The sequence below is a fragment of the Anarhichas minor genome, unplaced genomic scaffold, assembly GCF_050575085.1.
Source record: "Anarhichas minor isolate MPS153535 unplaced genomic scaffold, ASM5057508v1 ptg000009l, whole genome shotgun sequence".
Lineage (NCBI taxonomy): Eukaryota > Metazoa > Chordata > Actinopteri > Perciformes > Anarhichadidae > Anarhichas > Anarhichas minor.
In genome coordinates this window covers 4,353,210-4,380,720 of record NW_027466455.1, presented here as the reverse complement: position 1 = coordinate 4,380,720, position 27,511 = coordinate 4,353,210, and the positions used below count along the sequence as shown (strand labels likewise).

Here is a 27,511-nt window from a genome sequence, read left to right as displayed (position 1 = left end):
TCAACCAACACGAGAAACAGTTATATTATGCAATGTTGGTCTATTTAACAATCACCTTCTTATTGTTGTGCTTGATGTCATATGGGTCCAGCATTTCAAAATTACTATGAACAAAAAGAGAGGACACATAAAACAGTGCATGCATTAAGAAAAATACAACACTCTTTCTATCTTTAGGCCAACTATTTTCAACAGCTTTCTCACATATTTTCTGGTTGGAAGTGATGTAAAATAGCACAAAAGGCAAGGCCGTTCCTCCAGGAGGTGCTGAAGTTGGTGATCTTCAGTCCCTTGTGACCCTGCGTGACGTCCTGACACCAGTCCAGTAGAGACTGACTCGATGTCACTAAGCTGGGAGTGGGTGAAAAGCCCTAGAACACAAACAATGACAATATTGGGGAAGGATTGTAAATAACTGCAGTTAATGATAATTCTTCAATCTGAGTGACATTTTGCACATTATTCTCAGTTATTTGATCAATTGTAATACATAAATATTGATAGGTGCAGCTTTAACATACTTCCGGAGAGGCAGCCCCATCTGCAGGTCTTTTCTGAGGTGTTGTTACTTCACTGGCTTGGTGGATGTAAGCAACTTGCGACTTCTCCCTTTGCCTGGAGAAACACACAAAAACAAAGCAAAGTGAGAATTGAATTCCACAATTTCTTTAAGAACATGTTTGTCTGATTATTGATGATTTTGTAAACCATGTTGATAATAAGACCACACCATGTTAGATAATTAGGAAATTAAGATAATTAGGAAATAATTAGGACATACAAATGAGAATTTATATTGTGTAGAGAGTTAGTTAGTTTAAGTATTCAGTATGCTTACTGACTAATCTTACCTTTCTTCCTCTAAACAACCAGCATCTACATCTACAGACACAAAGCCAAAGTCCAACTCTTCGTCCCTTATTTCCTTCCTTGAGTTTATTTCCACTGGTTCACTGTCTTTATCATCCTCTACATGTAGCCAGTCATCCTGAGAAGATGCAACAGTGGAAGAAAGAGACCTATCAACCTCTTCTCCCAGGACTTTTTCAATGTCAGCTTGCTCAGACACACACTCTGCAGCCTTCTCTGAGTCATCTGTGGCAACAGGTTTTTCTGTAAAGGTCCAGCCTTCAATGATTTCATCCAGTCCCTTCTCAGTATCTTCTACAGCATTGACCTGAGGAAATTCTTCTTCTCCCATTGCTTCCAACACTTCTCGTTCCAACTCAGATGCCCCATCATCTTCTCCTTGGATTGTGACGAAACCTCCTTCAGAGATCACACTTGAATCCAGCGATGTTGAGCTTTCCTTAGTTTGCTTGCCAGTGGCAGATGTATCCTCTGGGTTTCTCTGAAAGAATTCCATTTCTAAAGGGAATACATTGTCTGCCGGTGTTGTGCTGTCTGAATAAGTTGCACTGAGACGATTCTTGGCCCGTGGCAATGGAACTGGCAAGCTTGACTGTTCATTCTGTTGGACTGATTCATCACCAGTGGTGTCAGTTACTGTGTCTGGCAGGCAGGGAGGTGGTGAATCAGAAATTGTAGTGGCATCTGGGAATGACCCACTGAGACGTTTCTTTACTCTTGGTTTTGGTACAGGTAAGCTTGAAGCGCCTGGTGTCTTCTCTACTTGAACCCTGCCCTCGATGATCAATCTACCTCTCCTCAACTTCACGGGAGTCACTACTTCTATGGATGAAGAAGGTTGATCTATGGATGAAGAAGGTTGATCACCCAAAGGGGGAAAGCGTTTGCTGTCTTGCACTTTTGACAAATCTTTAGTTGTTGAGGAAATGGATGAAGGACCATCTTGCTTTGCTGCCTGTCCCTCTTCTCCATGGGAAGGCTTGGATGTGCTCACCATAGCTGTAACGTCATCTGGGAAGGAGCCACTGACACGTTTCCTCACACGTGGCCGTGGCATACGAAGAGATGTTTGTTTGTCCTTGTCTGCTTCTGCTATCTCTGATGAATCTTCTGTTTTCTGAGAAGACGTGATGTCAATCGTATCAACAGATGTGCCACCAATAATATTTGATTGCTTTATGTCTTCCCTAACAGTGTTTGTTATCTGGACTGGTTTTACAGACTCCTTGTCACTGCCGATTTTGCCAGATTTGCTTGAGGGCAATTTCATGCCACGTTGTGGAAGACGTATCTTCTTGATGATTGAGAGAGAAGCAGTTTTCTCAACATGAAACATCTCTGGTTCAGGCGTTGGTGTGATGCTCTCAATCCCCTTTGTTTCTGAGGGAAGAATTACATGAGCAGAGGCCTGGACAGATATATTAATGTCTTTCTTAAGCCATTCTGAAGTATGAGAGGTTTGCTCTGTGTGCTTTGAGCAGACCAGTTCTGTGTCTGCCTGTAGAGAGGCACTCCCAACAAAATCTGTTTCTTGTTTGATTGTTTGGTCTTTTCTTCCTACTGGTTGTGAAGGGATCATTTCAGTGGCTGTTTGACCGAGTTTATCAATGCTCTGTAAAGGTTCAAGAGCATCTGAGACAACAGAGCTTCTCTTACATGGTTGAGGAGGAACAGGATCCATAGTTTTCAAAGCAGAGCTGACTTGGGCTTTCAAATCCTGTTGGTCATTCGTTTTGGGAACAAATGTCTCTCTAGTCACACTGTCTTTTCTCCTTAGAGGCTTGCAAGGGGCAGTTTTCTGTGGCGTTTCAGGTGGCAAACTACCATCTCTTCTTTTCACAGGAGGAGGCGCAACAACATCCATGGATATTTTCACAGATTCAACTTCTCCTTTCTGTCTATAGTCACTTTCTTGGGCATGACCATTCTGAGGTACACCAGGTATGCTACTGGCTCCTTTCTTTATCCGGCAAGATGGGGCAGTGGCAGGTTGTATCTCACCAGTAGCATCTTTCCCGAGAGATTGGATTGGAACAACCTCAGGGAGGAGATTGACCGACACAATATCAGATTTTTGTTTGCGGTCTGGGGTTAAACTATCCTTCCTTCTGAGTGGTCGTGATGGAATAGTGTCTTTTTCTTGATCAAACCTTTTCTGTTGAGGTTCTGGAACTTTTCTCTTGGGCTTTCTGCCTCGGACAGCAATGCCAGCATGTGGTCCATCTGGACTAATGTCCTGAATATATGAGGGTTTGTCCATGAGTTTCTCTCCGTGAACTTTGGAATCTATCAGTGACTCATTTGATGTAGGCTGCAGGGAAGTGGCAGAAATTCCTTCCGTGTTTGTTTGTTGGGGGCTTAAGGAAGAGAAAGGACAAGCTTCAGAATTTGCTGTTTTTTGCCATATAGTTGTACCATGCACCTTATCTCCAACCAATTAATATGCTCAACTGAATAAGACAGTCAGCAAATCATATGACAAATTGTAAAACAAAACTGACCGTTTTCAATATTCTGCTTTACTTGTGTACATGCACACTGTCATTGAAACAACACAGCAGCATATAAAGCACATTCTTCATAGACAAAGTCGCCCTAAGTCTACAAGACTTAAAAAGACACCACTAAAAAAAGTTAACATTACCATTCCATATAACAATGCCAATCTTTACGGCCATCACAAATAGTTGACCATCACAATTTCCTGAGTAGCAAGCGCTCATAAGCAGAACAAGAAACAATGTTATCGCCAAAAACGCAGAACATATACACTATCACACCGTGCAACCAAACACTTTACTAGGTCATTGTCCCCCAACACTCACCCTTTATCCAGCTGTGATGAAGTTGACTCTGTTCTAACCTCATCCTGTTCTGTCTCAGTCTGTTGCCTTGCTAACAAGCTTTCAATGTACACTGTACAATGTGAGTCCTGCCCTGTGTTAGATATTTCCTTTGTATGCAATTGATCAAGAAAGGCTTCTTGTTCCTCTACTTGTTCACTATCCTCCTTTGATATTTCAGTGATATCTGACTCTGTCAGCGGTGGCCATTTCTTTATGCTTGCACAAACCAAAAACCTGTCATCACTGTCGGTAGTTGGTGATGGAGACGCTAATCGATCACCTTCCAAGTCCAACATGTAAGGCTCAGCACTTTCTGGATATTCAATGTTATGTTTGGTATGAATGTCTTCAAGCTGGCCCTCTATCTTCTGTATGGAAGTAGTGTTGCCAGCGAAATGTGTTGAAAACTCATCTGAAGGGGTCAGTGTCTTGTCTTTCAGATCCATAGAAGAGGCAGCCCTGGGTTGGTGCTCCACTTCAGCTAAAGTAGAGCTAGACGGCCCCAAAATGGATACTACTGTTTCATAACTGTGAGACATGGATACTGGAGTGAGTGAATGAAACCTGGAACCATGCAAAAACAATGGTTTCAATAAACATGTAACTAATTGTAGAAACCAGTGAGTACTGGAGAAAGTAAAATAAATTCCCATGCAAATGCTGTCCAGTTATTTTCTTTACCCCAAACTTTGAAATGTCAAAATCTGAATAGAAAAATAGAATGAGCATGATACATAATAATGTGGAATGGGAAATATCTCCATTTAGGGGTACCAATAATTGATGCACACTATGACGCATGCTTCACACTATTAGTTTCAGGCCAGTCTTACACTTACCCTTTGTGGAAAACACCAACAATAGCCTTAACTAATCCGGACGCCTCTTCCTCTTTTGCTGACAAAGAGGACTTTGCTTGTTTTTCTGTAATCGTTCCCTCTGCCTCCAATACTTCCCAACCCAAGACTCCCACTGGCTTTGATGTGTCCAATGGTTTCTTCCCTTTTGTCTGGGCTACCTCTGCTACTGTCCTTTCTACTTGTGATTTGCTGAGGACCCAGAAACCACAGTTTAAGGTGTGATCCACAGAACTCGGGCAGCAGCACGATACAAAATCGAATGAATTACAGCATTCACAGAGATACTGAAGTTGTGCACTGTATTGTCAAGTTACAAAAACTACTGTATATACAGTATGTCAAAACAGTCCATGTTAGGCAAGCACTAGACTGACCCCTTTCACAGCAAACAATGCAAGAGCACTGGGCTCTTTTACTTACCCGTTATCTACACAAAGGTCTATGTTTTGCTTTGCACCGCCTTTGAATTTCTCCTCTGTCATAAAAGCAAACATAGTAAAATACACAAAAAGAAACAAGACATAAAAAAGTGAATCTTCACACTGTGAATGTCTCACCATATGCAAGTGCTGTGCTGGGGAAGCTAAGAGATGTGGAAGGAACACCAGGCATTCTTGGGTCTTTGTGATATGACTGAGTTGACTGTGCATGAGGCAATTGTTGTGGTGTATGCTTCCCAGTAGAACAGTGGACTTGAATGATCATAGTTTCTTTCTCTGCTGAATTCAATTGTGAAATGCTGGGGAGCCCAGGGATTTGAGTTAAATGTGGACATGATGGAGCCATTGCTACAATGTACTTCATTTCTTCTTGGTCATGTTTGGCTGGAAATTTTGCAATGACACAAATCTTCTCATTCTGCAACTTCTCAGACAAGGACTCACTGTGTGTTGTCCTAATTTGTATATTTATACATTGAGAGCTAAGCATCCTTGCTGATGGGAAACCTGGGATGCATGAAACACATGGAGCAGATGTGTATAAGCTGACCATATTTGGTGGTCTGTTTACAACTTGAGCAGAAGGAAAACCACGTACTCTGGCTTCTTTTGGGCAGGATGTCACTAATGTCACCATGCTTTTCATGCTGTAGCAAGATAGCTGGTCCTGTTCAGTAAGTGTTAAAATCATTTCTGCCCTTTTCTCCTGAGACTTTAGCAAAATTGGTTTTGTTTCATTTAGCCACCCTGTGTTTGGGATTGTAGTCATGGATGCAAATCCTTTGAGACTTGAAGCACTGGAACAGCAAGGTACAAAACGTATCATATTGGGTTCAATCTTGGATTTGGTTCGAGGTGCAGAGGGGAACCCAGGGATTGTGGATGCCTCTGGACAAGATGGCACTAAGGCCAACATTGTCTTTGCAGATTCTCTGTCTTCATTTGGACTGCGCATTATGAATACTGTCTCCTTTGATGGTTTATCACACAAAGTGTGTGGATCAAAAATCCATTGGAATTTTGAGGCCCCTTCAAAGGATGCAAATCCAGGGAGATTGGATACTTTGGAGCAAACAGGTACAAGACTCAGCATATTGTATTTGGGAACAGATGGGAAACCTGGAATCTTTGATGCTCCTGGGCAAGAAGGAACCAAAGCAAGCATGTTGTTTGGTTTATCTATGTTAATTGGTGAGCTGTTTATCCTAAACGGAATGCTCTTTTGTGGTCTTTGCATCAATGAACCCAGTTCAGCACACCATCCGTCTTCCTTGTGCCCTTCAACTGATGGAAATCCAGGTATGAGAGAAACTAGGGGGCACAAAGGAAGGAGGTTGACTACATTTAGGCCATAATACACCATTTTGGTGTTTGGAATAGATGGGAAACCAGGGATTCTTGTCACTTTAGGACAGGATAGTACACAGGAAACCATAGTCTTCATAATCTTTTTGTTGTTATTTGATGTGTCAAATATGACATTCTTCTTTGGTAGGCTCTTCAGCAATGACCCCTTTTCTGCTACCCATCCCACACTTATATCCCCATCAATTGATGGGAATCCAGGAATTTTGGAAACTTGCGAGCACAATGGTAAAAGGCTGATCATATTTGGTGCACTAATGTTTTTGGAATTTGGATGAGAAGGAAATCCTGGCATCCTTGCCTCTTTTGGACAGGATGGTACAAGAGAAACCATTGCTTTCATTGCTTTCTTATCTCCTTCACATTTGTCTATCGATGACACCAGCTTTTCTTTTAATCTTGGTTCAAATAGTGGTTTCCTGCTCACTGTCCATTCTTTTGAAAAATTAGATGATGGAAATCCTGGTATTTGTGACACTTTTGAGCATGCGCTTGAAAGACTGACCATATTTGTCATGTCAACATTATTTATCCTGGGTTTTGGGACAGAGGGAAAACCAAAGATGAGTGATTCTCTTGGGCAACTTTGTGCAAGAGACACAACTCCTTTCATGTCTTCATCCAGTTTATCGTTGTCCGGTAGTAATATAGACTTCTTTTTCATTTGCTTCTCCCATAACGGCTGATGAAAAGTGTTCCAGTCTTTGCTGTCATCTTTCTGCATTGAAGGAAAACCAGGAATACTTGATGCAGCCGGGCAAGATGGAAGGAGATTGACAATACCAAAACCATTATAGATTACTGTAGGTTCCAGGGCAGATGGAAATCCAGGAATACAAGCTTCTTTTGGACATGTTGGGGCTAAAGCTGACATGGCTCTCATGTCATCATTCATGTCATCGTTGTGAGGTCTCTCTTCAATCATAACTATGTATTGTTTTGTCTGTGTTACCCCTAAGGGCTTGAAATCTGTAGCCCAGCTTTTGCTCAACGGTTCCATTAATGATGGAACACCTTCAATACAAGAGGTTTTGGGGCAAGATCTTACAAACCTCATCATATCTGATCCATGATGTGCTATAGCAGGTTGTGTAATTGATGGGATGCCTGGTATGCAAAGATGTCTTGAGCAAGTTGGTACCAAAGCTCCCAGTTTAATTTCATTCTTCTCTTTTGGTGACGCTGTCATTACAACAAGTTCAGTTTTCATTTTGTTTTCCAAAAGTGGAGCCTGCTGAGATACCCTTGATCTGTTGCTGGCTTCATCGATAGATGGTGCATCAGGTATACTGGATACACTTAGACAACTGGGATAAATATCCACCAGATTTGGTCCATAAAAAACTAAACTGTATTGTGGTGCAGAAGGAAAACCTGGATTTATTGCCTTTCTGGGGCAAGAGGGTACAAGTAAAGCCATTTGCTTCTTGTTCTGTTCATCATCCTTTAATGCATATGGCGGTAATATTTCCTTAATTTTTGATTGTTTCTCCCAAATTGGCTTTTGATCTATAAGCCAGTGTTTTTCTTTTATGGGTAATCTGGATGGCATGCCAGCAATGCTTGTCACACTGGGACAGACAACCAAGAAAGTGGACTGTTTGTATTCCATTTCAGGCTTCACATAGTATGGCACATATTGTGCATGAGGGTGGGAAGATGTTTTATCCACAATGTCATTATCCTCTGATGGCGTATCCCAAGTAGACTTGCTGTCCAGTAGGCATTCATCTGTTTGTTTAGCAGTAGCAGTGAATTCAAATATGTCGCTAACTGTTGGGTGTTCTGGCAATTGATCAGCAATCCCAGCTTCTGTATATGTCTTCATTTCATCACCCGTGTTTAACATCATGGAAGAGAGACTGACCCTTTCTTTTGTCATTTCCATTTCTTCTTCTGATGTGTTTTTAGTTGCCTCTGTAGTCACCTTTGGTAGCTCTTCCCATAATATGGTCTGGTCTGTCAGACATTTTACTGTAGGTGCCTTTGGTAGCTCCTCCCATACTATGGTCCTGTTTGTGGGATGTTTTTGTAACCGCTGCTCAGCATTATTTATTTGGGTTTGGGATGAGAGTTGTGCTGCACCAGCAACAACTGGGCATGATGGCTGTAGTGAAACCATGTTTTCATGTCTAAAGAGAAGGTAAATTAAAGTATGTTAAAGTCAAAGTTTTCTATTGAAAGATGCCAAGTAAAATTAATAATGTGTAAGAGCCTTCCCACAAGCTACATTGTAATTCTACATATTTTCATCACAATAGAATGCAAGCCTGGTACAGTGTACCTCAATCAATTGATGAGAAAGTAAGCAGTGCTTGACAGTATAATTACAACTAATTTACATATAGCATCGTTGAAAATAAAACTCTATATCACTACTCATTACCATTCTTATGATAGGTATTTTACACTAATGCATGCAATGTCAACACATGCTATTCACTCCAAACAGCCTGTATTAAACAACCGTCCACAAGAGCTAAAAAGCTACAAGCAAACAAAACAACACGACACAGCAGGTTGATTCCACAACTATAACAGCCAGTGCAGTAAAGCCAGCGTTATTTTTGAATGAAAAATTATTTCAAAATATTTTATATAATATCAAGAGTTGTAAAATATAAAAAAACAAAGTGCTTGAAAGTAAACGTTGAACTGGATCTTTCCATAGAAATATTTTTGGATTTCTGTAAATCAAGAATTTCACCGACACAGAACTCGTCTCCAACAAGCAAATATTTCTTTAATAATTCATCTTTCTGTAGTCATCTGACTTCTACACTTAGCTTCAATGTGTCTTTGTTGGTTTTTGTTTTATGTATTTATTGATGGTTTTCCAAACTGACTTGCACTTGTATTCTGCTGCTGTTTTGTTATAAATTTGGTCTCTATAGCAAACCATTTTGCTCACAAGTGCTAAAGCGACAATGCTACTATGAATGGCAAGAAATGAAGCCTACCTCAAGAGGACATTATAAATTAAAACCATGCAACACACATCACTACTCTGATATCAATCTGACAAGAGCAGAGGCTAACTATTAGCCTCTCTCATACTTACCCACTCTTAGAGTATCTAATGCACCCTTCATCCACAGTGTCATTAATGCTTAGTAATAACGCCTATTAACTCTACTGACAAAGCTTTATCTGACTCTCTATGGGCATGGAACCATGACTCTCCACAGTCACTACAAAAGTCTCTGCTTCTTTGCCCCTTTTCTTACATTGATATTTTAGTTTCTTGAATATCTTTTTGACCCCAGGGGCTGACACAATGACAAGTGACAAGAGGGAAACACTGAACCACAGAATAACTCAAAGCTAAACAAAGTATGACACACAAGGAATGCAGATTTTGCAGTCAGATGGTGCTGAGATAAAGCAAATGCGTTATTGTGGAAATGCATCACCTCATTGCATCACCGTGCAAACCAAGGCAACCCACCTCTTCCTAACACTCAAGAATAGTGGCATGTCAGGAATGGAGTGCCACATTCTGCAATGCAAGTTTCTGAAAACAGAATCGAAAAGCAGATGTTTAAAAACCTACACTGCTGACATCACAAAGAGAACTCCAACTCCAACTCACCCTTTTTCTACAACAGCTTTTTCTTCAGCCTCAATCGGTATTGGAAAGCCCTGTTCATCTTTACATCTCTCCAAAGCTGAGCACACATCGGATTTAGTTTTCTCTGTGTCAAATCTAATTGGACTGGCCTCATCCCATAACATCTTAATTCCATTAACTCTGGAGGATGGCTGGTCCACAGAATTTGATGATGGTAAGTCTTTGACAATGGTCTCGATGGGACAGGTTGATGACTCTATTGACATTCTTTGTTGTACATCCTCTGGTACATCTTGGCTCGGGAATATAAACAGTTTGGATCCCTCTCTGACAGAAACCTTACAAAAGTAACGTTCTTCCAGTGACAGCTCTTCATTCGTAAGGTTTTCTCTTTCATTTTCATTTATTGTTGTTCCTGGCCACCCCTGTTCTGAATGGTGCACATATGTGGATGGTATCCCAAGAACAGAGGCTTTCTTTGGGCAAGATGGCACAATATTTACCATATTCGGATCCCGGTTTATGTCAGGCATTGGAACTGTTGGGAAGCAAGAACTGAGAGCAATGTTTGGACAAGAAGTTTCAAGAGAAAGACTTGCCATTATTATATCTTTGTGGGGAGAACTATACTTTGTGTAAAATGAACTGCAGTCTTGCGTCTTTACCATCACCACTGGCCAGCACCCTACTTTTGAATCATAAATAACTGACACTCTTGAGGGGAAACCAATGATACTTGACCATTGTGGGCAACATTTCAGCAACTTTACCATATCTGGATGTTTTTCCACAATGGCATCAACAGCCTGGGATTGTGGAGCAGATGGAAATCCAGGGTTCAGGGCTTGTCGAGGACATGATGGAAGCATACTCAGCATTATTTCTTTGTCCCTATATGATGTATCCTTAACTGTAAAATCTTGGTGGACAACTCCATACCTTCTATTAAATGAGCTTTTCCAAACTACATCCTTGTCCACATACCAGCCATCCGAATCCTTTGCTGTATTCTTTGCAGGTAGGCCTGGAATTTTACTGTGTTTTGGGAAAGTGGCTACAGTTTTTAACATGCTTTGAGGCTCTCTCATCACAGCTTCCACTTGTCTCTCTCCTGCCTTCGAGGGGATTCCAGGCATAAATGAGTGTTTTGGACAGGGTGGCAATATTGATACCATAACCTTAACAGCCTTTTCTGTAAAATACATTTTATGATCATGTATTACTGACAGTCTCCCTGGGTTTCTTAATGGCCTTTCCCATGCTGGCATTTTATAAACATTCCATTCTGCCTCATCGGAATAACTGTAGTATCTAGAGGGTATTCCACATACGCTGGAATGTCTTGGACATGTAGGCAACAGATTGATCATACTTGGTATATCTGCTAACACCTGACATGGCACAGATGGAAAGCCTGGTAAACAGGCTATTTGTGGGCAAGATGGCAATATTGATACCATATTTATGATCATATCACAATCAGAATAGAACACATTAACATCCAGTAAATGTAACTTAACTGCCGACTTCTCCCTAGGAAGTAGCAGCGGCTTACTTTCCATTAGCCTCTCTGATTGTTTGCTGGTGTCTCTTAGTGGCATTCCAGGAACTCTAGATTCCTTTGTACAACTTGGCAATAAATTCACCATAGTTGGGCCATCTGTTATTGTCAGTGTCAGAGCAGACGGAAACCCAGGGGCACTAACATTCTTAGGACAAGAGGGTAATATTGAACTCATACTTTCAGCAGTGTTTATATCAAAACACAAAACTGCATTTAGAATCTGTACTTCCTTTATGATAAATGGACTGTCCCAATGTAAAATTTTAGAAGCAAACCATTCATTGCAGCTAGACAAACAGAATTTCTGTCCAGTCTTTGAAGGCCAACCAGGGACTCCACTGTGTATGGGATATGAAGGCATTATATTAACCATGCTGGGTTCTTGTGGAGCAGAGGGTAAGCCAAAAATGTTGGCTTTGTTTGGGCAACTTGTCAGCATATCAACCATATCTTTAGGGATATCTGTGTCTTTCAGTATCCACTGAACAAGGTGAACTTGTGTTTTATTCTCTGGTCTCTTGATGATCAACCGCCTCAAGGCATGCCAATCTTTGTTGTCTGAAATGATTTGATTTTGAGACAGCATTCCAGGAATTTGGGTCTGTTTAGGGCATATAGGTACAATACTGATAATACTTGGTAACAGCTTCTGGGGTCCTTTGGGCATACCTACGAGGCAGGTTCTCACAGGGTATGAAGGAAACACTGCCACTGTACTTACTAGTTCTCTTTTGTCTAGATCCTGACTTGTACCTGGGTAATTGTCAGGAATAAAGACTTTCCCTTTACTTAAGGGATTCCCTATTAACATTTGCCTGGTTATATCCAAACCCTCACCTTGAGCACCAACTGGCTCCTTAGAGATAAAACCAATGACTCTGTTTTTTCTTGGGAAATTAGGATCTTGACTTGGTGCAAATGGAACACTGGGCATAATTGGTTCTTTTCTTGGCACAGAGGGAAAACCAGGGATGGTTTCCTTCCAGGGACAAGATTGTAACATATCTACCATATGTTCTTTATCCTCATGTGACTTTTCCTGAATCAGAGTAGGATTACTTCTCAATGGTCGATCTAAAATAAATTCCCTTAAAATATGCCAGCTGTCGTTATATGCCATAACTCCTTGTCTACCAGGCATACCTGCAACCATTGTCTGTTTAGGGCATGTAGGGAGAAGACTAGCCATACTTGGAGTAGCTGAAGCCTTGTGCAATGGTGCAGAAGGAAGCCCTGGAACACTAGCCTTTCTAGAACATGTTGGCAACATGGCCACCATGACTTTAACCATATTAGTATCAGTAACAGCTTGCTCCTGAACACAAGACATATGTGAAACAAATGCTTCTTTTATCTGCAAATGTTTCTTCCACAGAGAACAACTGTCCCAAACATTATTTTCAAACCCATTCACTGCTCCAGCAGAAGCTAACCCTGGAATCCTGCTAATTCTGGGACATATAGGTAAAAGACAAGTCATATTTGGCTCACGTTTCAAAGCAGATGGGAATCCAGGAATACTGGCAGACCTGGAGCAGGACGGTGTTAAGTCCACCATTTTTGAAATTCCTGTACTACCCTCATAAAGAGAGCTATAGTCTGAATGCAGGAGTATAGGAAATCTGTTGTTGGATAACCTCTGAGGCAATAACCTCTTATCAGGCCAAGCTGTAATTTCTGACTGATATAAAGATGACATGCCAGGAATCTTGGAATATTGTGGGCAACTTGATTGTAACTTAATCATACTTGGAATGCCTACTGTTGGTCCAATCTGAACTTCAGGCTGTAAAGTGGATGGTGAATGAGAAATAGAATCCCATGTTGTACATAATGGACCAAGTTCCACCTTAGATATGTACAAGCACATTTCTTCTGTACTGGCTGCTGAGCTTGCCACATTTTCAGTTCTCCCTTTCTCCATAGAACATTGTGGGTCGAAACAATGCACATCAAAGCTTTTTGTGGAAGATGATGCAAGATCCACTTTAAATTCTTCTCTTTGTTTTGATGAATTGTCTGCTGTGGCTTGCTGTGCTGAGAGAAACCCAAAAGAGTCCAATCTTGAAGAGACTTGGTCTGAGGCAGTCATGTTGCATACGGTTTTCTTATCTATATTGGGTATTGGAACAGCAGGGCTTATTTTTCGAGTGTCACTTTGTGGCTTCTCCTGCTGTGAGTTTTTCGCAATGGACCATTCTCCAGACTGAGCAGCCATGCTCTGATTTCTGAAGGAATAAAGTATACCAAAGTTTGATGTCAGAACAAAAAGGCTGGTGTGCTTTTAAAAATGGGGATTTAACTGACAGAGTAACACGTTACACTTACCCCAAATCCATAGTTACAGCTTCTTTTTTATGGGCCACTCCTATCCTTCCTGTCGGTTTTGTGTCAGAGGTTGTAGCAATTTGAGGCAAGTGCAACAAAGGTCCCTGGAGTGATCTGGAAGTTGGTTGGGGGTTGGTAGGAGAAATGGGTTTGTGTTGAACAGGCCCTGGTTGGGCTATTGAATTTCCTAACTGAATGGACATCATGGACGAGTGACTCCCCGGTTTAACCAAAGGCCCCTTGACTGAAGCAGAGGTATAATCTTGACAATCAGGGTTTAGCTTAGGTGCCGAAGCAAAGGGAGGAACTGTTGGCTGAATGCTCGGGAATGTCCTTGTTGGCCTTAATTCTGTTTGATTCATCTGTGTTTTTGGCATCTCAAAATATTTTAGCTCTTGGGCTATGGGCTTTCTTGGGCTTAGGGGCAGGAGTGAGGCCATACTCTCAGGTCTGAGGGACAAACAAATGAGGATCAGAGTTATGACGTAAGGAAAGTCTCTACCGCAGTAATGCAGTCCATATCCAGGCCATATTCGCAGAATTCCACTGAACATCACACAAGCCAATGAGCAATGTAACATGGAACTACAAAGGATAACAGGAGATTCAAACCAGAGTCACGAACCAAACAAGCATTTTGTGATAAATCACGGAACGAATGACCAGGCAGCCAAGCAGCCACAGCCTTTTCAAATAATACACTGAAACCACACTGCCAGATCATTTGGCACTTGCTGTTGTTTTTGTTAAAATTTCAACGTACAAAGAATGTTTTTTGAAATTCCATATCTAGGCAATTTCACACGCAGCTCAACAAGCAGCGTAGTGACACATTTTTTGCAGTGATGAAACATTGTCACATATTATAAGCAGCAGAATATGCTAAACAGAGGGTACCACATTCTTGCATCACCAGATTTTACAGTAAAGATCTAAGGATTTTTTATATCAAAATGAGATATTTAACTTCTTTCGTGAGACATGCGAACCATTACAAATACATTTCAATGGTAGGGCTGGACCCGAATACTCAACTATTCAGTTCAATGTTTGTTGGGTAGGTTTGTTCTTTTTCGTTTTACTTTAAAAAATAATATTTTGTTCTTCACCAGTCCACTCATTTACTTTGGCTTCCCCATTTTGCACTGGCCGGGTAACAAATAACCAACATATGAGCTTGTGAACTACGAACGGTAGATGTGAAAGCTTATACATCAATTATACAAATCAGCAAACCAAAACAATTATCTGGAAACTGCACAAAGCTGCAGAGTGGGGCTACTAGCAACCCTTTCACAGTACAGAGAGTCATTTGATTCAATGGTTATAACAAAAATATTGCTTGGCTTTACTTTGCATCATTTGCTGTCGGCTCAGGCTCACAATCTGGTTTGCCAGGAGAATCACAGACACAATCCCTTCCTGTACAAAGTGTTCTGTGCTCATCTTCAATATTGACCAAAGCCCTGGACCACATTTCGCCTACAATTGCTGGGCTGAACCAGGACAAATCATGTCTAACCTCATCTAAGCCTCAGATTTAGATGCAGTCCTGGCTGACAGCCTTGTAACACTGCAGTCTGCAAAAAGAGGAAGACTACATACTGTGGGCTGCCTGCTCCTACATAGAGCCACACAAGCCACCATTTTAATACAGTGAATACCTTTTGTCAATGTAGGGTCTAGCAACATAAACCCATGTTTGTTTAGAAAGAAATATCAAAATAACAGACTGTATTTAGTTTCAGGGCCGAAACTAAATATATAAAAACATAAGAAAGGATACAAATAAATAATGTAATGCTAGATTCTCACCATCAATAAATAAATCACAAATTAAAGGAGACATTGAATATATAAATGTTAAATTCATTATTGTATTACAAAGACTTCAAGTAGCTTATAATGATGCCATGAGAATATTACTTAAGAGAGCGAGATGGTGTTTGTGGCTGCAGGAGTCAATACTTTGCGAACTGTTTTAAGAAATCTTATGTATGAATTTATTTGCCGGCTTAATGACTCTGAAAATGAAATCATCTTGGTTTTATCAAACATAAGTTTTAGTACTACGCGCTACCAGTCCCAGCTGTGGAGACATTGGTACAGCTGTCTCTTTGTACGGCATTGGTAGGCTATTGGATGTAATTTATTCTATGTAATGTCCTGTCTTATCTGGACCCTGAGTCTGAAATAAAAGTTTGTATTTATGTATTAATTTTTATATATATATTTATAAATTCACATTTGTACATTTATTTATTCATTCTTATATTAATTTATCTATTTACGTATTCATTTGTTAAACCATTTATTTATCTATACATTTTTATTTTTTATTTATACTTTCATTGATCCTTAATGTAACTCTGACAGTCTTACAGACTTGCCTCTGATTGGCTATACCCTTCCAGGTGTTCCAGGGGTTTGCTAAAGGCTGGCCTAACTATGATGCTAACCGGCGCTACGAACAAGACAGGCACAGAAGGACTTAGCAGCTCACTTTCTTGTTCCCATAGGCAGAAGGTGGGCTACCCGGTCCAAAGATACCCGAGGGCCAAGCACCGAAGAGAAACAGACCAACAACGGGTATCTTTCGTACGCTTTGCATCATTAAAATCACTCCTGAAAACTTTTGAGACGAGAAACCAAACGTGTAATTTTGAATATTAGCAGTTTTAGAAAAAAAAATGTATGTTGAATAAAAAAGTTGCTCCAACGTTTTCACAGTTAAGAAGCTAGCGACTGCAGGGGCTGCCAACTACTGTAGCCAGCCATCCAGTAAAGCTCACAGACCATTTCATTTGTGATTTAATCATTTATTTATAGTGACAATTAAGCATTCAATTAAGAATTAAATTAATATCATTAGATATGTTTTTATATATTTAGGTTTGGTCCTAATATGTATCTCTCAACAAACTCTATAATCAGTCAGTGCAGATCTCCTTTGGCTTTTAATACAAATATAGACCTATGTCTTTCAGTTGCCAAATGCAAGTATAAAATAGAATACGATATTATAAGCACTGTGCAAATAATTTGTTGCAATGTATGATTACTCAGTACAAGTTATTAGCAGTAAAATACATGCAGTGCGATTAACGTTTGATGGAAATCCTATCACTAAAGGAAAAATCAACCTCTAAATGCTCGAACATTGTTAAATACATGTAGCAGCAATGTGGTTGTATTTCCAGACAAATTTTGTATTTTGTTCAAATAATCAAAACAAACAATTGTAATCAGTAATCAAGATGTAACAGGCAAGACAAAGAAAAGTTTCATTGTTCAGCGAAATGGCATTACTGGTTGTTGAGATAAAATGTATAAAATGTTGTTCTGCACTGTTGAAAGGAAGACAATGTCACTCTTCTTCTTGTTTCTGTTTCATTTTTGTATTTTGTTGCTTGTTCGTCAATATCCTGCCTCTTAGATCTTTTTTTACTAAATTATTTTGGGAATTACTTTAGTGGTTTTTAATTTGAAAAGTAGATAAATCAGAAATTTGACAAATCCAGGTCCACTCACTAGCTTTTTTGAGACCTTTCAACCCTATCACATGTTCTTCATCGGTGAAGGTCTCTCAGCTCCAACCACTGATGAGTTTCCTCAGCTGCTATGAGCAAACTACTCATTTAATACATCTGACACCACAAATTGATGCCATTAACAGCGTTGGAGTATCTGGGGCGGGATTAGTCCTTTAGAGCCATGCCAACCACACCATATATTAAGAAAACACCAAACCCGATAAAAAGGCAACCTTTCATATGAACTCACCCTGCTGATGTCTTCACAACCTCGATTCCAAAACGTCCGTCTCCTTTCCGCTCCGAAGCCCTGGACGACTCTGGCCTCCGGCTGGCCGGCGCTCTGGGATCAGGGGCTGAACAGCATGAAGTAACACACAGTTATCCATGCAGTCGTTGTCTAAAGGTGTCACTTATTCTACTCATTGTGTGTTCACGCTCACTTGTGGGAGTCGTACACTGGTTGTCCTCTTCACTCAGCGTGCTCAACTGTCTTTTGAATTCTGAAACAAAAGAAAAGGGTAGAAGGAATTAAACAGGGACTATACGCGATAAGCTCGATGTTCATATGGCACCATATATTATGTATCAAGTGTTTAGCTGCTTTAATGAAAACAACCAGCAGGGGGAGATGTGTGCTTGTACATTGGTGGGGTTTAGTCACTCGGCATGGCTCCTTTTTGATTCTGTACCTGTATCTTGGTCACTGTGTGAGGTTGTGGCAGTTTGGGATATATGAGGCTGAGAGGGAGGAGGAAGAGCAGGAGGCCCAGAGATCACAAGAGCAGAGGAAGGACTTAAAGGAGAAGGTGAGAGGGTCTCTACTGTAGGGATGCCCTGGGGTCTCCAGGAAGGAACGAATCCAGACCCTCCCTGGGGTTTATGCTCCAAAGAGGATGAAGCTGACAGAGAGGAAACATGATGGGGGCAGAGAGATGATGGGAAGGAGGAGAGGAGTGGAGGGAATGGAAGGTGGAATATCAACGACACATGTGCTTTCCAATATCAGTCCATCAGGCATTTCTCCAGTGTTAGTTCTGTATGTTTATGTAATGAAAAGACCATTACAAACAAAAGCTCTTTTCATAGTGAATCCACTAATACATTCTCACCAGTGTCCTCATTTATTACATAGAGAACAATTTCTATGAAATCCATGTCTATATTGCAATATAAACATACTTATAATGCATCATAGTCTTATTAAAGCTCTGTATAATCATAGTCTTAAGCATTCGTAAATATCCATAATGCTTTATAACAATAATCATACCTCATCATAAAGCATATTACAGTGACTTAAAAGGTCAAGTATCATTAGAATTCATAATTGCTGGTCACTCAATGACATTTATGTTATAATTCCCATATTTGTAATACATTCTAATCATGTTATAGTGCGTTATAATCTCTGTTAAAATGCATTCTAATGTGATTTTTTGGAGTGGTCGTTGGTAAATGAAGATTTACAGGCAGATATACATTACAAGCTGGTTATACGTCCCTCTAAGTGCTCATTGTTTGCTTTAGTAAACAAAGCGAAAAAATGGCATTAATCAATGCATAATGGGAACATCACACACAAAATGACACTGAGTAACCAGCAATGATGAAGTATTGTCATTATGAATTTTTTAAAGATTATTGTTAAGAAGCATTATGAATATGGTGCTTATATCTATGATTAGACAGTGCTATAAGAACATTATAACTTATTATGACTATTTTATGCATTATGGAAATGGGAGTCATAGAAAGTGTTACTGAGAATTCTGCATTGTTGGGAGTCTTGTTTGCTCGCACAATGTGTGTCAAAACAATATATGTATTTATGTATGTATATTTTGGTCCTACTGAAGATATAAATCTTTAAAAAAAGCTTTGGAATTCATTTCCTAAAACAGCTGGTCAATGTAGTTTTTACCAAACAAACAGGAAGAAATAGTGCGTCTGTTGGGGACTATTTTCAGTGGCGGATTAATCCACATTTGGTGCTCTGGTGTGTATTTGTGGCAGCAGGAATTCAATGAGAGTCATAACCTAATGTCTTGACATCTCTAACTATGCTCGGGCACTGTCGGTCTAGATAAAATGAACAGTAAATTCTTTATTCTAAAGGATGAAAGCTACATATAAGTACATCGAATGTTAGACACAGTACAGCAGAGAGGCTGAAGGTAGAGCACAATTACATGGCGTCTCTATCTGCTTTTTCTGCAGCACTGCAGGCTGTCCAGGATCGTTGGCAGAGAGATGCAGAAACTTAGGGGAGTAGGCAGGCTGTGCTAGAGGCACCTGAGATTTAGGAGGCCTCCATTCACTCTGCCACAAAGCTGGAAGAAAATAAGGAGAAGGGAAAAACGAACATGTAGGGATGGAGGGAGGAACAGGAGTAAATGCGTAGTAACAGGTGTATGAACGGCCTCTGACAGGACCTGTCCCTGTACCTGTCTCGGGGGCAGACGGCAGGCTGGTGGGCCGGGTGAGGGCGGAACCCGGCTCCCCCGCAGAGGAGAAGCGAGCTTTGGGCTGCCTGGAAGCAGCAGGCGGTGGAGGTATAAGAGGGAAGGAGCTAAGAGGAGCTGAAGATGAGGAGGAGGATGCAGAAGAAAAGGAAGGAACGCCCTGTGCTCTCCAGGCACTGGGACAGGCTGAGAGAGGAAGATGGAGAGAATAAAAGAAAAGAAAGTAGGGATGAAGAAATGGTAGAACAAAAGCAGGCTGCATCATTGTGATTTAAAAGAAAAGTGTTGGAAGAACTGCTTGAACTAATCAACATTAATTTCATGAGTCAGCCAAACAATAAAAAACAAAGGCCAAAGATGCTTCCCATAATGCTTTCTAAAGATATGTATTCGATAAAAGCTAAATGAATGGTATACCCTGAAGTAGGAGCTCATGTCTGTCTTGTGTGTGAATGCAGCATTAGCCCTTATAGCCAATCAAGACCAATAAACAGCACCATGGACTGTATTTTGGATCCTTTCGTCAATTAGAAACCAATTACAACTTTGAATGGAATCACGTAATACCTGTTTGTGAGGTATCAGAGAAAGTGGGAGTGCGGAGAGATGGAACGGAGGGTGAGGAGGAGAGGGAAGAGGTGGAGGTGGCGGCTTTAGAAGGGGTGAAGGTAACGAAAGCCTCCAAGCCCTCGGCTGGAGAGCAGTCGCTGTGGAAGCTATGGGGCCTTCGAGGAGCTGAAATGGGCACTAAAAAAGGACAGCAGAAGACGGACAGGAAGTGGCAGAGAAGTAAGAGGAAAGGGGAGAGCGGAAAGACAAACCAAGAGACAGAACAATGGTGAGTGAAACCAGAAATACACAGAATATTTCTAGCCAACCTAAACATATATCTGCATATAATCTGTAGGCAATGGGACAAGATTTTGGTATCGAACGCGTTCTGTTTTCCGTTTATGGTCGGAGGAGTATTGATCAATCAGGTTTGAGTGGTCTTTGGTTGGATGCAGGTAAACAGTCCGTGTTCAGAGCAAAAGAAGTGGAACGCATTGGCTTGAACGAAATCTGTGAACCTATTGCCTATCATCTGATTTTGCTTTGTATAGGCTACAAAATTAACTGTTGTAATTGTTGTATCTCAACTCTAACACATTCTTCGCATCTCAGGTTTTTATTGGACTGTAGACAATGGCCAATGCACGGAAGAGGAAGGCGTGAATATCTATCATCCGTTATTTGGATATCCACTGTCTATACCGGAACCCTAGAATTATTCAAGCAGGTCTGTCTGCAGGTTCACAGTACTATAGGACACACCTACTACATGACACGCCCTCGAACTGTCGCAGTTCAGTTTAGGCGCCAAAACTACAGTGTTAGGTTTAAGAAAACATTGTGGCTTACGCTAATCCCAGATCGCAGATAAACCCTTCTCGACATTTTGGTATTTGTCCCCAGAGGCTAAATCGTCTTCAGATCGACAGTTCCAAGATTGCAGTCAACCAAACTGCAAACAAAGTAGGGATGTCACGATGGTAGATAACAAAATTCTGAAAACGTGATGTTTTTTGTTTTTCTACAGTACTGCAGGTATACCGGGGATCAGCCCTTGCGACTAATAGCGTCCCATCGTACCAGGGACGACAGAAAATGTCTCTTATAATGCTGCATTGTGAAAAAGAAATCAGCAGCAGTTAACGCTAGCTGTTTTTTACCGTGGTATCGATTTGGTATCGAGAACCGTAGAGTTTCCTCGTTATTGGTATCGACTACAAATCTTCTGGTATCGTGGCAGATAGGCTCCCAGCCCCTGGGGTCATACCGCTATCAGCCTTCAAATCAACACCAGACTAAATCACCCGTTGCTGTAAAGTCTAGCTATAATGTAGACACGCTTTTCCATTTCAAGAGAGATTGAGCAAAAGGCTCTATAACAACAAACAAATGAAGCAATTTATTCAACTTGACTTCACTGGCCTTAACACAGACCTGTCTGAATGTGGATGGAGACAAGCCAATCAGGACATTTCTAATGGATACTGATGGATAAATTGATTATAAGCCTGTGTAAGGCTCAGAGATTGAAAATAAGGGCATTCTGACTTATCGACACAGCAGGAGGTGCCTCAGAACAATTAATAATGTTTTGCATATTACATAACTCCAGATCACATGTTCAAAAGTCACAGGCTTGTAAGAAGAACCTAGGGTGTACATATTTAACACTTACACTGATTTCTTTATGGAAACAAAATCCAGAACTATTACAGTCATATTACTGGTTTTAACTGGGTTAGACTCATCCAAACGTCATCTCTAACCATAACAGTGGGATCTATCACTTCACTCACTAAACTACAGTACCAGCCTGCTACAGTAGATATGCTTGTATCTTTAGGTTTACAACGAGAGGTTTTTACCTTATGTTGCCATTTGCAGGTGAAACAACATGAATTCCTTGTTTACTGCCATTTTCAATACATTTTACTGTAAATTATTTAAATTAAGCCAGAGTCTCAAATAAACACGGATACAGTTTTCATTCATTAATCTTTTATAATTGGTTTCTCTTTTGCTGTTTAAAAATATAAATATAAAAACTAATCAAGGAACACCTTGGTAGCCGAGGGCTTACAGCGCATAATCACAACGTCCCAGATAAAGGTGAAAATGGCCAAACAAAAATCTTTAAAAAAATGTTACATAAGCAACTGGAAAAATTGTATTGTAATTGTATTTCTGCAAAATATAAATATATATAAAAACAATTAGGCATAAAACCCTGTCTCTAATGTACCTAACAATCATAATAATAATAAGTAATATTATAATTATTATAAGTATATTAATTATAATAATTATAATAATTATTATTATTATAACTGTAATATTATAGTAATTATAATAAGTATAATAGGTATAATAATTATACTAATTATGATAATAAACATTAATGCACATTTTTAAACTAAGTTACATGGTAAAACCAGGACCAAAAACAAAAGGTCTGGTTCTCTCTGCAGTTGAGGTTAATAATGGGCCACCTTTTGAGGATTCACTGTTTCTACTACTATTAAGATTTCAGTTCAGTCAGTTTTCTTGTCAATGTAATGTTAAAATTTGAGTTGTTATGACTTAGGTAGTTATGCTCAAACTACACTTGAATTGAAATGCTGTGTCAAAACAACACACTTTACAGTTTTGAGTCATGGACGTGGAACTGGTGCAACAGAATGATTAGACATCGTAATCAAATGCGTCGAATATTACTGGCAACCATACAGAGCGGTGTGAATTAAACAATTCCTAACTAAAAAATGATCTACCAAAATAATCTGACGCTAAAAGTGACAAGAGAACACACATGACGAGGAATATCTGTTGACCGATACCTGATCCGGCAGCGGGCTGGAAGATTTTGGGAAGCGCAGGAGGGTGAGCACGTGTAAAGGCTGGCAATGTGTAGGCATAGGGGGAGGGCCGAGCCTGCTGGGTAATGCTTGGTGGTCGTGTGGGTAAAGAAGATGGAACAGAGGGGTCTGGGGGTTCAGGCAGGGGAGGACGAGACAGGGCCGAGATGGTGGAGGAAATGCCAGAGGACGTTTTCCCATCCATCTCTGAGGTTACTGGGTGAAGACAAGTAGAACGGAAGGACACGGTGAAACGAGAAAAATGGAGAGAGAGAGAGAGAGAGAGAGAGAGGGGTTAAATGAAGGTTTGAATGATAGGAGAAGAAGACAGTAGCACTAAAACACAGAATGAAGATGTAAAGATGAAAGTGGGGATGTGGGAATGAGGTTTTGCTATATATGTGAGGAAACACAGAGGAAGTAAAAAGGGGAAGAGCAATGAAGAAAGAGTGGCCTTTTTATGTCATGAATAATGTTATTTACACATAATGTCCGCTAAAGTTAGAATACTGTGCAGTGTGTGCTATCAGGAAGGTGGAAGAGTAGACCTTTGAACAGACAGTTACCTGTGAGGCCTGATTCAACTACAGGCCTCCAAGCCAGGTCATGTACTCTCATGATAGAGGAGGCAGAGGCTGTTATAGAGAGAAAGGGGAACAGGAGCAGACAGAGAGATTAAATGAAAAGGGAACTGAGTTTCAAATAGGAAACCAAAGAGGAAGTAGCAGATTGAGACAAAGTGTTCAAAGAGAAACAGAAAGTAGGAAGTCTTTCCCACAGTTAATTAGACCTTGAAGTGTGAAAGTTGTAAATTGCAGCATCTAGCGCAGCAACACTTCAAAATAAAGATGTGTGATATTGTGTGTTAGCAGGTTATGAAAATATTCACAAGCGCTTTTAGTGCTATTTAGAACAGTGGTGATGATCCTGACAAAAAATGTCACCAGGAAAAATTTTGAAAGATTACCCTGGAAAAACTTATTTTTAACTGTTCCTAAATCATAAACACAGGAAAGAAAAAACTATTGAGATCAGACCACATTTTATCACTTGTCTCTCGGGGCTTCCGTAGGTTTGTTTAATAAGGTTTACCAGGTTTGTAGCCAAAGATCATGTGTGAGGGAGTGTGGATTTGAGTTTCTGTTTTCCCAACAACTCCCTGAGTGATGGGTCTTTGATTCAATTTCAAGAGTTGCTTTCTTCCGTTTTACGTTCATTCAGCTCATATCAATGATTTAAGCTTATAAACTTTAGAGTTTTGAATCAGGACCTTCAGTATTTGGATCAAGTAGCTCCTGAATGCCTCCGGTTTTAGGATTTCTTCTCAGACTGTCATTGCACATTAATTTGATCATCAAAGTGATCCTCAAGCGTTTCCCCAGTCTTACCAGTAACATGAGTAGCTTGTCCAAAGCTGGCCCTCCTCTCCTCACCACCTTCATCATCACTGTCAATGAAGTCATCCAGGTTTCCGATGTCACTCTGTTTCATGCTCATCAGACTAGCCAGACTCTGCATGTCCTCATCTCTGTGGAGAGTAGAAAAAGAATCCTCTGAAAGCATTGGATGGACATGAATATCAGTATTGGTCTTCAAATTGATTTGAATTCTGTAACGATAGCTTTGAGGACTTTGAGGATATTGATATGCTGCTGGGTTGATGACTTACGTGGCCTTGCCCTCTTTGAGAAAGATACAAGACAGGTTCAGTTTCAGCGTGGCTTCCACCACTTTGACGGACAGCGGTTTGAGCTTCAGCGTGACATCGTACTGGGCCGGCGTGGAACTGGCAAACTTCTTCATGTTGACATCTGCTGATGCCAACACCTTCCTGCGGCCTTTTGTCTCCTAATAAATACAAACAATGGACAAGGGGGGAGGTTAAGATTGAACACAGAAACAAAATCCTTCTTCCTGAGAATATATTGCTTTCCGATTAAAACTCAATTAAATGAAATCACAACTAAGGACAACACAGATCCTGCTGACTCACATTTTCAATGACAAAAGTCCAGTCTTTGTCCTCAAACTCATCTGCAGTAGGTTCCTGTGGACAGACAAATAAATTAAGTTGTGCATTTCCCATCTGTAAGCCAACTCATTTTATCAGCCGCTACTACTTAGAGGCTTAAGCTCATACCTTGAAGAGTGTGATGGTGATGTCCAAACTCTCTGGAACCTGCCAAAGCACCAGGCCTCTGTAGGGGTTTTTGATCCCTGGCTGCCAGCTGTGGAGCTGACGGAAAACATAACACAAACGAGGGATTCAATCTCACAATTGTTACCTACATGTGTTTAATATGGAGTGAAATTCAACCTCTGCAGAGCACGCTTTAAATACCAAGACCGTCTCCTAAAAATGACGTTCCCAAACAACTAAACCGCATTCTCAACTACGGAAACGTTAGAGGGAAACGTATTTTCTACAGGATTACAGTCGCACTTTTAAACCCGTGGGTAACTTGTGAATTAAAATAAAATAAATTGAAAAAGCAACAAAACTATTTGGTAGGTTTAGTAAAAGATTGTGGTTTGGCTTCAAATAAGACAGAGTTGACTTTTCGTTTCACACTGGACATGAACAACGGTCTCCTGGGTGAAAGTCCCGGGTTTGTTTGGCCCATCCATCCACCATGACCACCTCACTCTGCAGACTTTGATTTGAAACATACTTGTGATAGGCCTACATCAAAACAAAAATTGTTGAAAGGGAAGGTAATTTTTCGGAGACCAGGCAAGACTAAAAGAAAGTTTATCCTCTTGGAAGTTTCACCATTAGACGAATGGCTAATTTGAATGCTCTATATGAATCTCATCTCATTCTTCTCTGCTTTGTTACCTTTGTGCTGTGACGTCTGCTTCTCCTGATCCACGACACCCTCAGTTTGTCTGGTTGCCTGCAATCACAGCGGAGCACAAATAACATCTTAGTTAGTTTCCAGTGTTCCTTCCATCACTACTCTCTCCGTAACAGCATGAGTGTAACACACAGAAAAAATATTCCCACACACATGCAGGTAGATGTGCAAACAGGTTATGATTAAGGCTGGGTATCGTTTAAAAGATGACCATACCCGTACCAATACCAGTACCCTGAACGTGATACTAGTACTAATAGAGTACTTCATACCCATCATATCAAATGCCACAACCACTGCATTTATTCTTATCAGACGCTACAGGCATGTAGGGAAAGCAAATGTTCCAAACTTCTGGTGGGATCTCAACACACTGAACTGCCAACCCCGTCAAATACACCCCGTTCAACTTCACCCATAGACTATATGAGAAGTGGACGTGGTCGTTGTGACATCACCCATAGGTTTGTGGACTGTCGTTTTGAAGCCTCAAGTTTGGCGTCTTGGCCGTCACCATCTTCACTTTTTGCAACCAATGAACAGAAGTGACCATATTTGGAATGTGGAGGAGTGACGTAGAGAAGCCGTATGCGACTCTGGTAGCGATAACGACCTGTCAATCACAAGGTAGCCCCGCCCTAAAGCATACCCTGCTTTATGGTCTATTTGACTCTAAATGGACCATAACTTACTAAGTGAACATCATGCTGTATTGAAGAAGACTTGAAACTAGAGATTGAGACCATAAACTCATGTTTACAATGTTTACTGAGGGAATAAATCAAGAGAGAAGTAGAGTCATTTTCACATAGACTTCTATACAACCAGAGGAGTCGCCCCCTGATGGCCATTAGAGAGACACATTTACATTGGCATCACTCTTCAGAACCAGAGGTTGCCGCCTGACTTCACCACACCACAGACTGTATGGCTTGTAGCTGCTGTGGCAGTGGGCCAATCACAGACCGCATTCAATCAAAGAACAACAAGAAAAAAACGTACAAATAATAATAATTTTTTTCTAGATCTGGGCACAAAAAGGGAACGATTGCAGGTATCGTTTGACTGGAAAAGTTTAAATAGCAATACCCAGCCCTAGTCATGATGGTAACAAGACTGGGGTCGTATCTGAAATCACACCCTTGGTCACTCAATCACTGTACTCGACATAATAAACACTCAATACTTTAAGCAGGAAAATTTTTATTTTTTGACGTTTAAGAATCATCATTATTTTTGCATTATCACTGACATGGATACTACTTTTTTTCATTGCATTGTGGCAATTATCCTTTGATACTAAAAAGTGTTAAATCTCACACTAAGAATTTGGACACTTGAAATGGTGAAAAGTAAATATTATAATATATATAATATATATATATATATATAATATAATGTACT

General features: G+C 40.4%; 1 protein-coding gene across 14 annotated transcripts in view; it reads right to left on the bottom strand.

The window, feature by feature from the left end:
- Positions 1-27,511, bottom strand: part of ehbp1l1a (EH domain binding protein 1-like 1a) — a 52,280-nt gene that overhangs the window by 5,582 nt on the left and 19,187 nt on the right. The window contains exons 2-23 of one of the 14 annotated variants that reach the window (XM_076087168.1): positions 26,089-26,146; positions 25,390-25,485; positions 25,243-25,296; positions 24,919-25,097; positions 24,638-24,777; positions 23,816-23,884; positions 23,232-23,465; positions 20,410-20,589; positions 19,825-20,028; positions 19,570-19,710; positions 18,070-18,279; positions 17,821-17,880; positions 17,628-17,733; positions 13,845-13,958; positions 9,974-13,744; positions 9,830-9,895; positions 5,134-8,513; positions 4,997-5,051; positions 852-3,227; positions 522-615; positions 205-371; positions 56-104 (exon numbers count right to left, since the gene is read on the bottom strand). In XM_076087168.1, coding sequence (XP_075943283.1) covers positions 56-104; positions 205-371; positions 522-615; positions 852-3,227; positions 4,997-5,051; positions 5,134-8,513; positions 9,830-9,895; positions 9,974-13,744; positions 13,845-13,958; positions 17,628-17,733; positions 17,821-17,880; positions 18,070-18,279; positions 19,570-19,710; positions 19,825-20,028; positions 20,410-20,589; positions 23,232-23,465; positions 23,816-23,884; positions 24,638-24,777; positions 24,919-25,097; positions 25,243-25,296; positions 25,390-25,485; positions 26,089-26,146 — 11,803 coding nt within the window. Of the gene's footprint in view, positions 1-55; positions 105-204; positions 372-521; positions 616-851; positions 3,228-3,695; positions 4,281-4,555; positions 4,766-4,996; positions 5,052-5,133; positions 8,514-9,794; positions 9,896-9,973; positions 13,745-13,844; positions 13,959-17,627; positions 17,734-17,820; positions 17,881-18,069; positions 18,280-19,569; positions 19,711-19,824; positions 20,029-20,409; positions 20,590-23,231; positions 23,466-23,815; positions 23,885-24,637; positions 24,778-24,918; positions 25,098-25,242; positions 25,297-25,389; positions 25,486-26,088; positions 26,147-27,511 lie in introns of those variants that run through there. The other 13 variants (XM_076087166.1, XM_076087165.1, XM_076087167.1 and 10 more) reach the window with 13 other exon arrangements.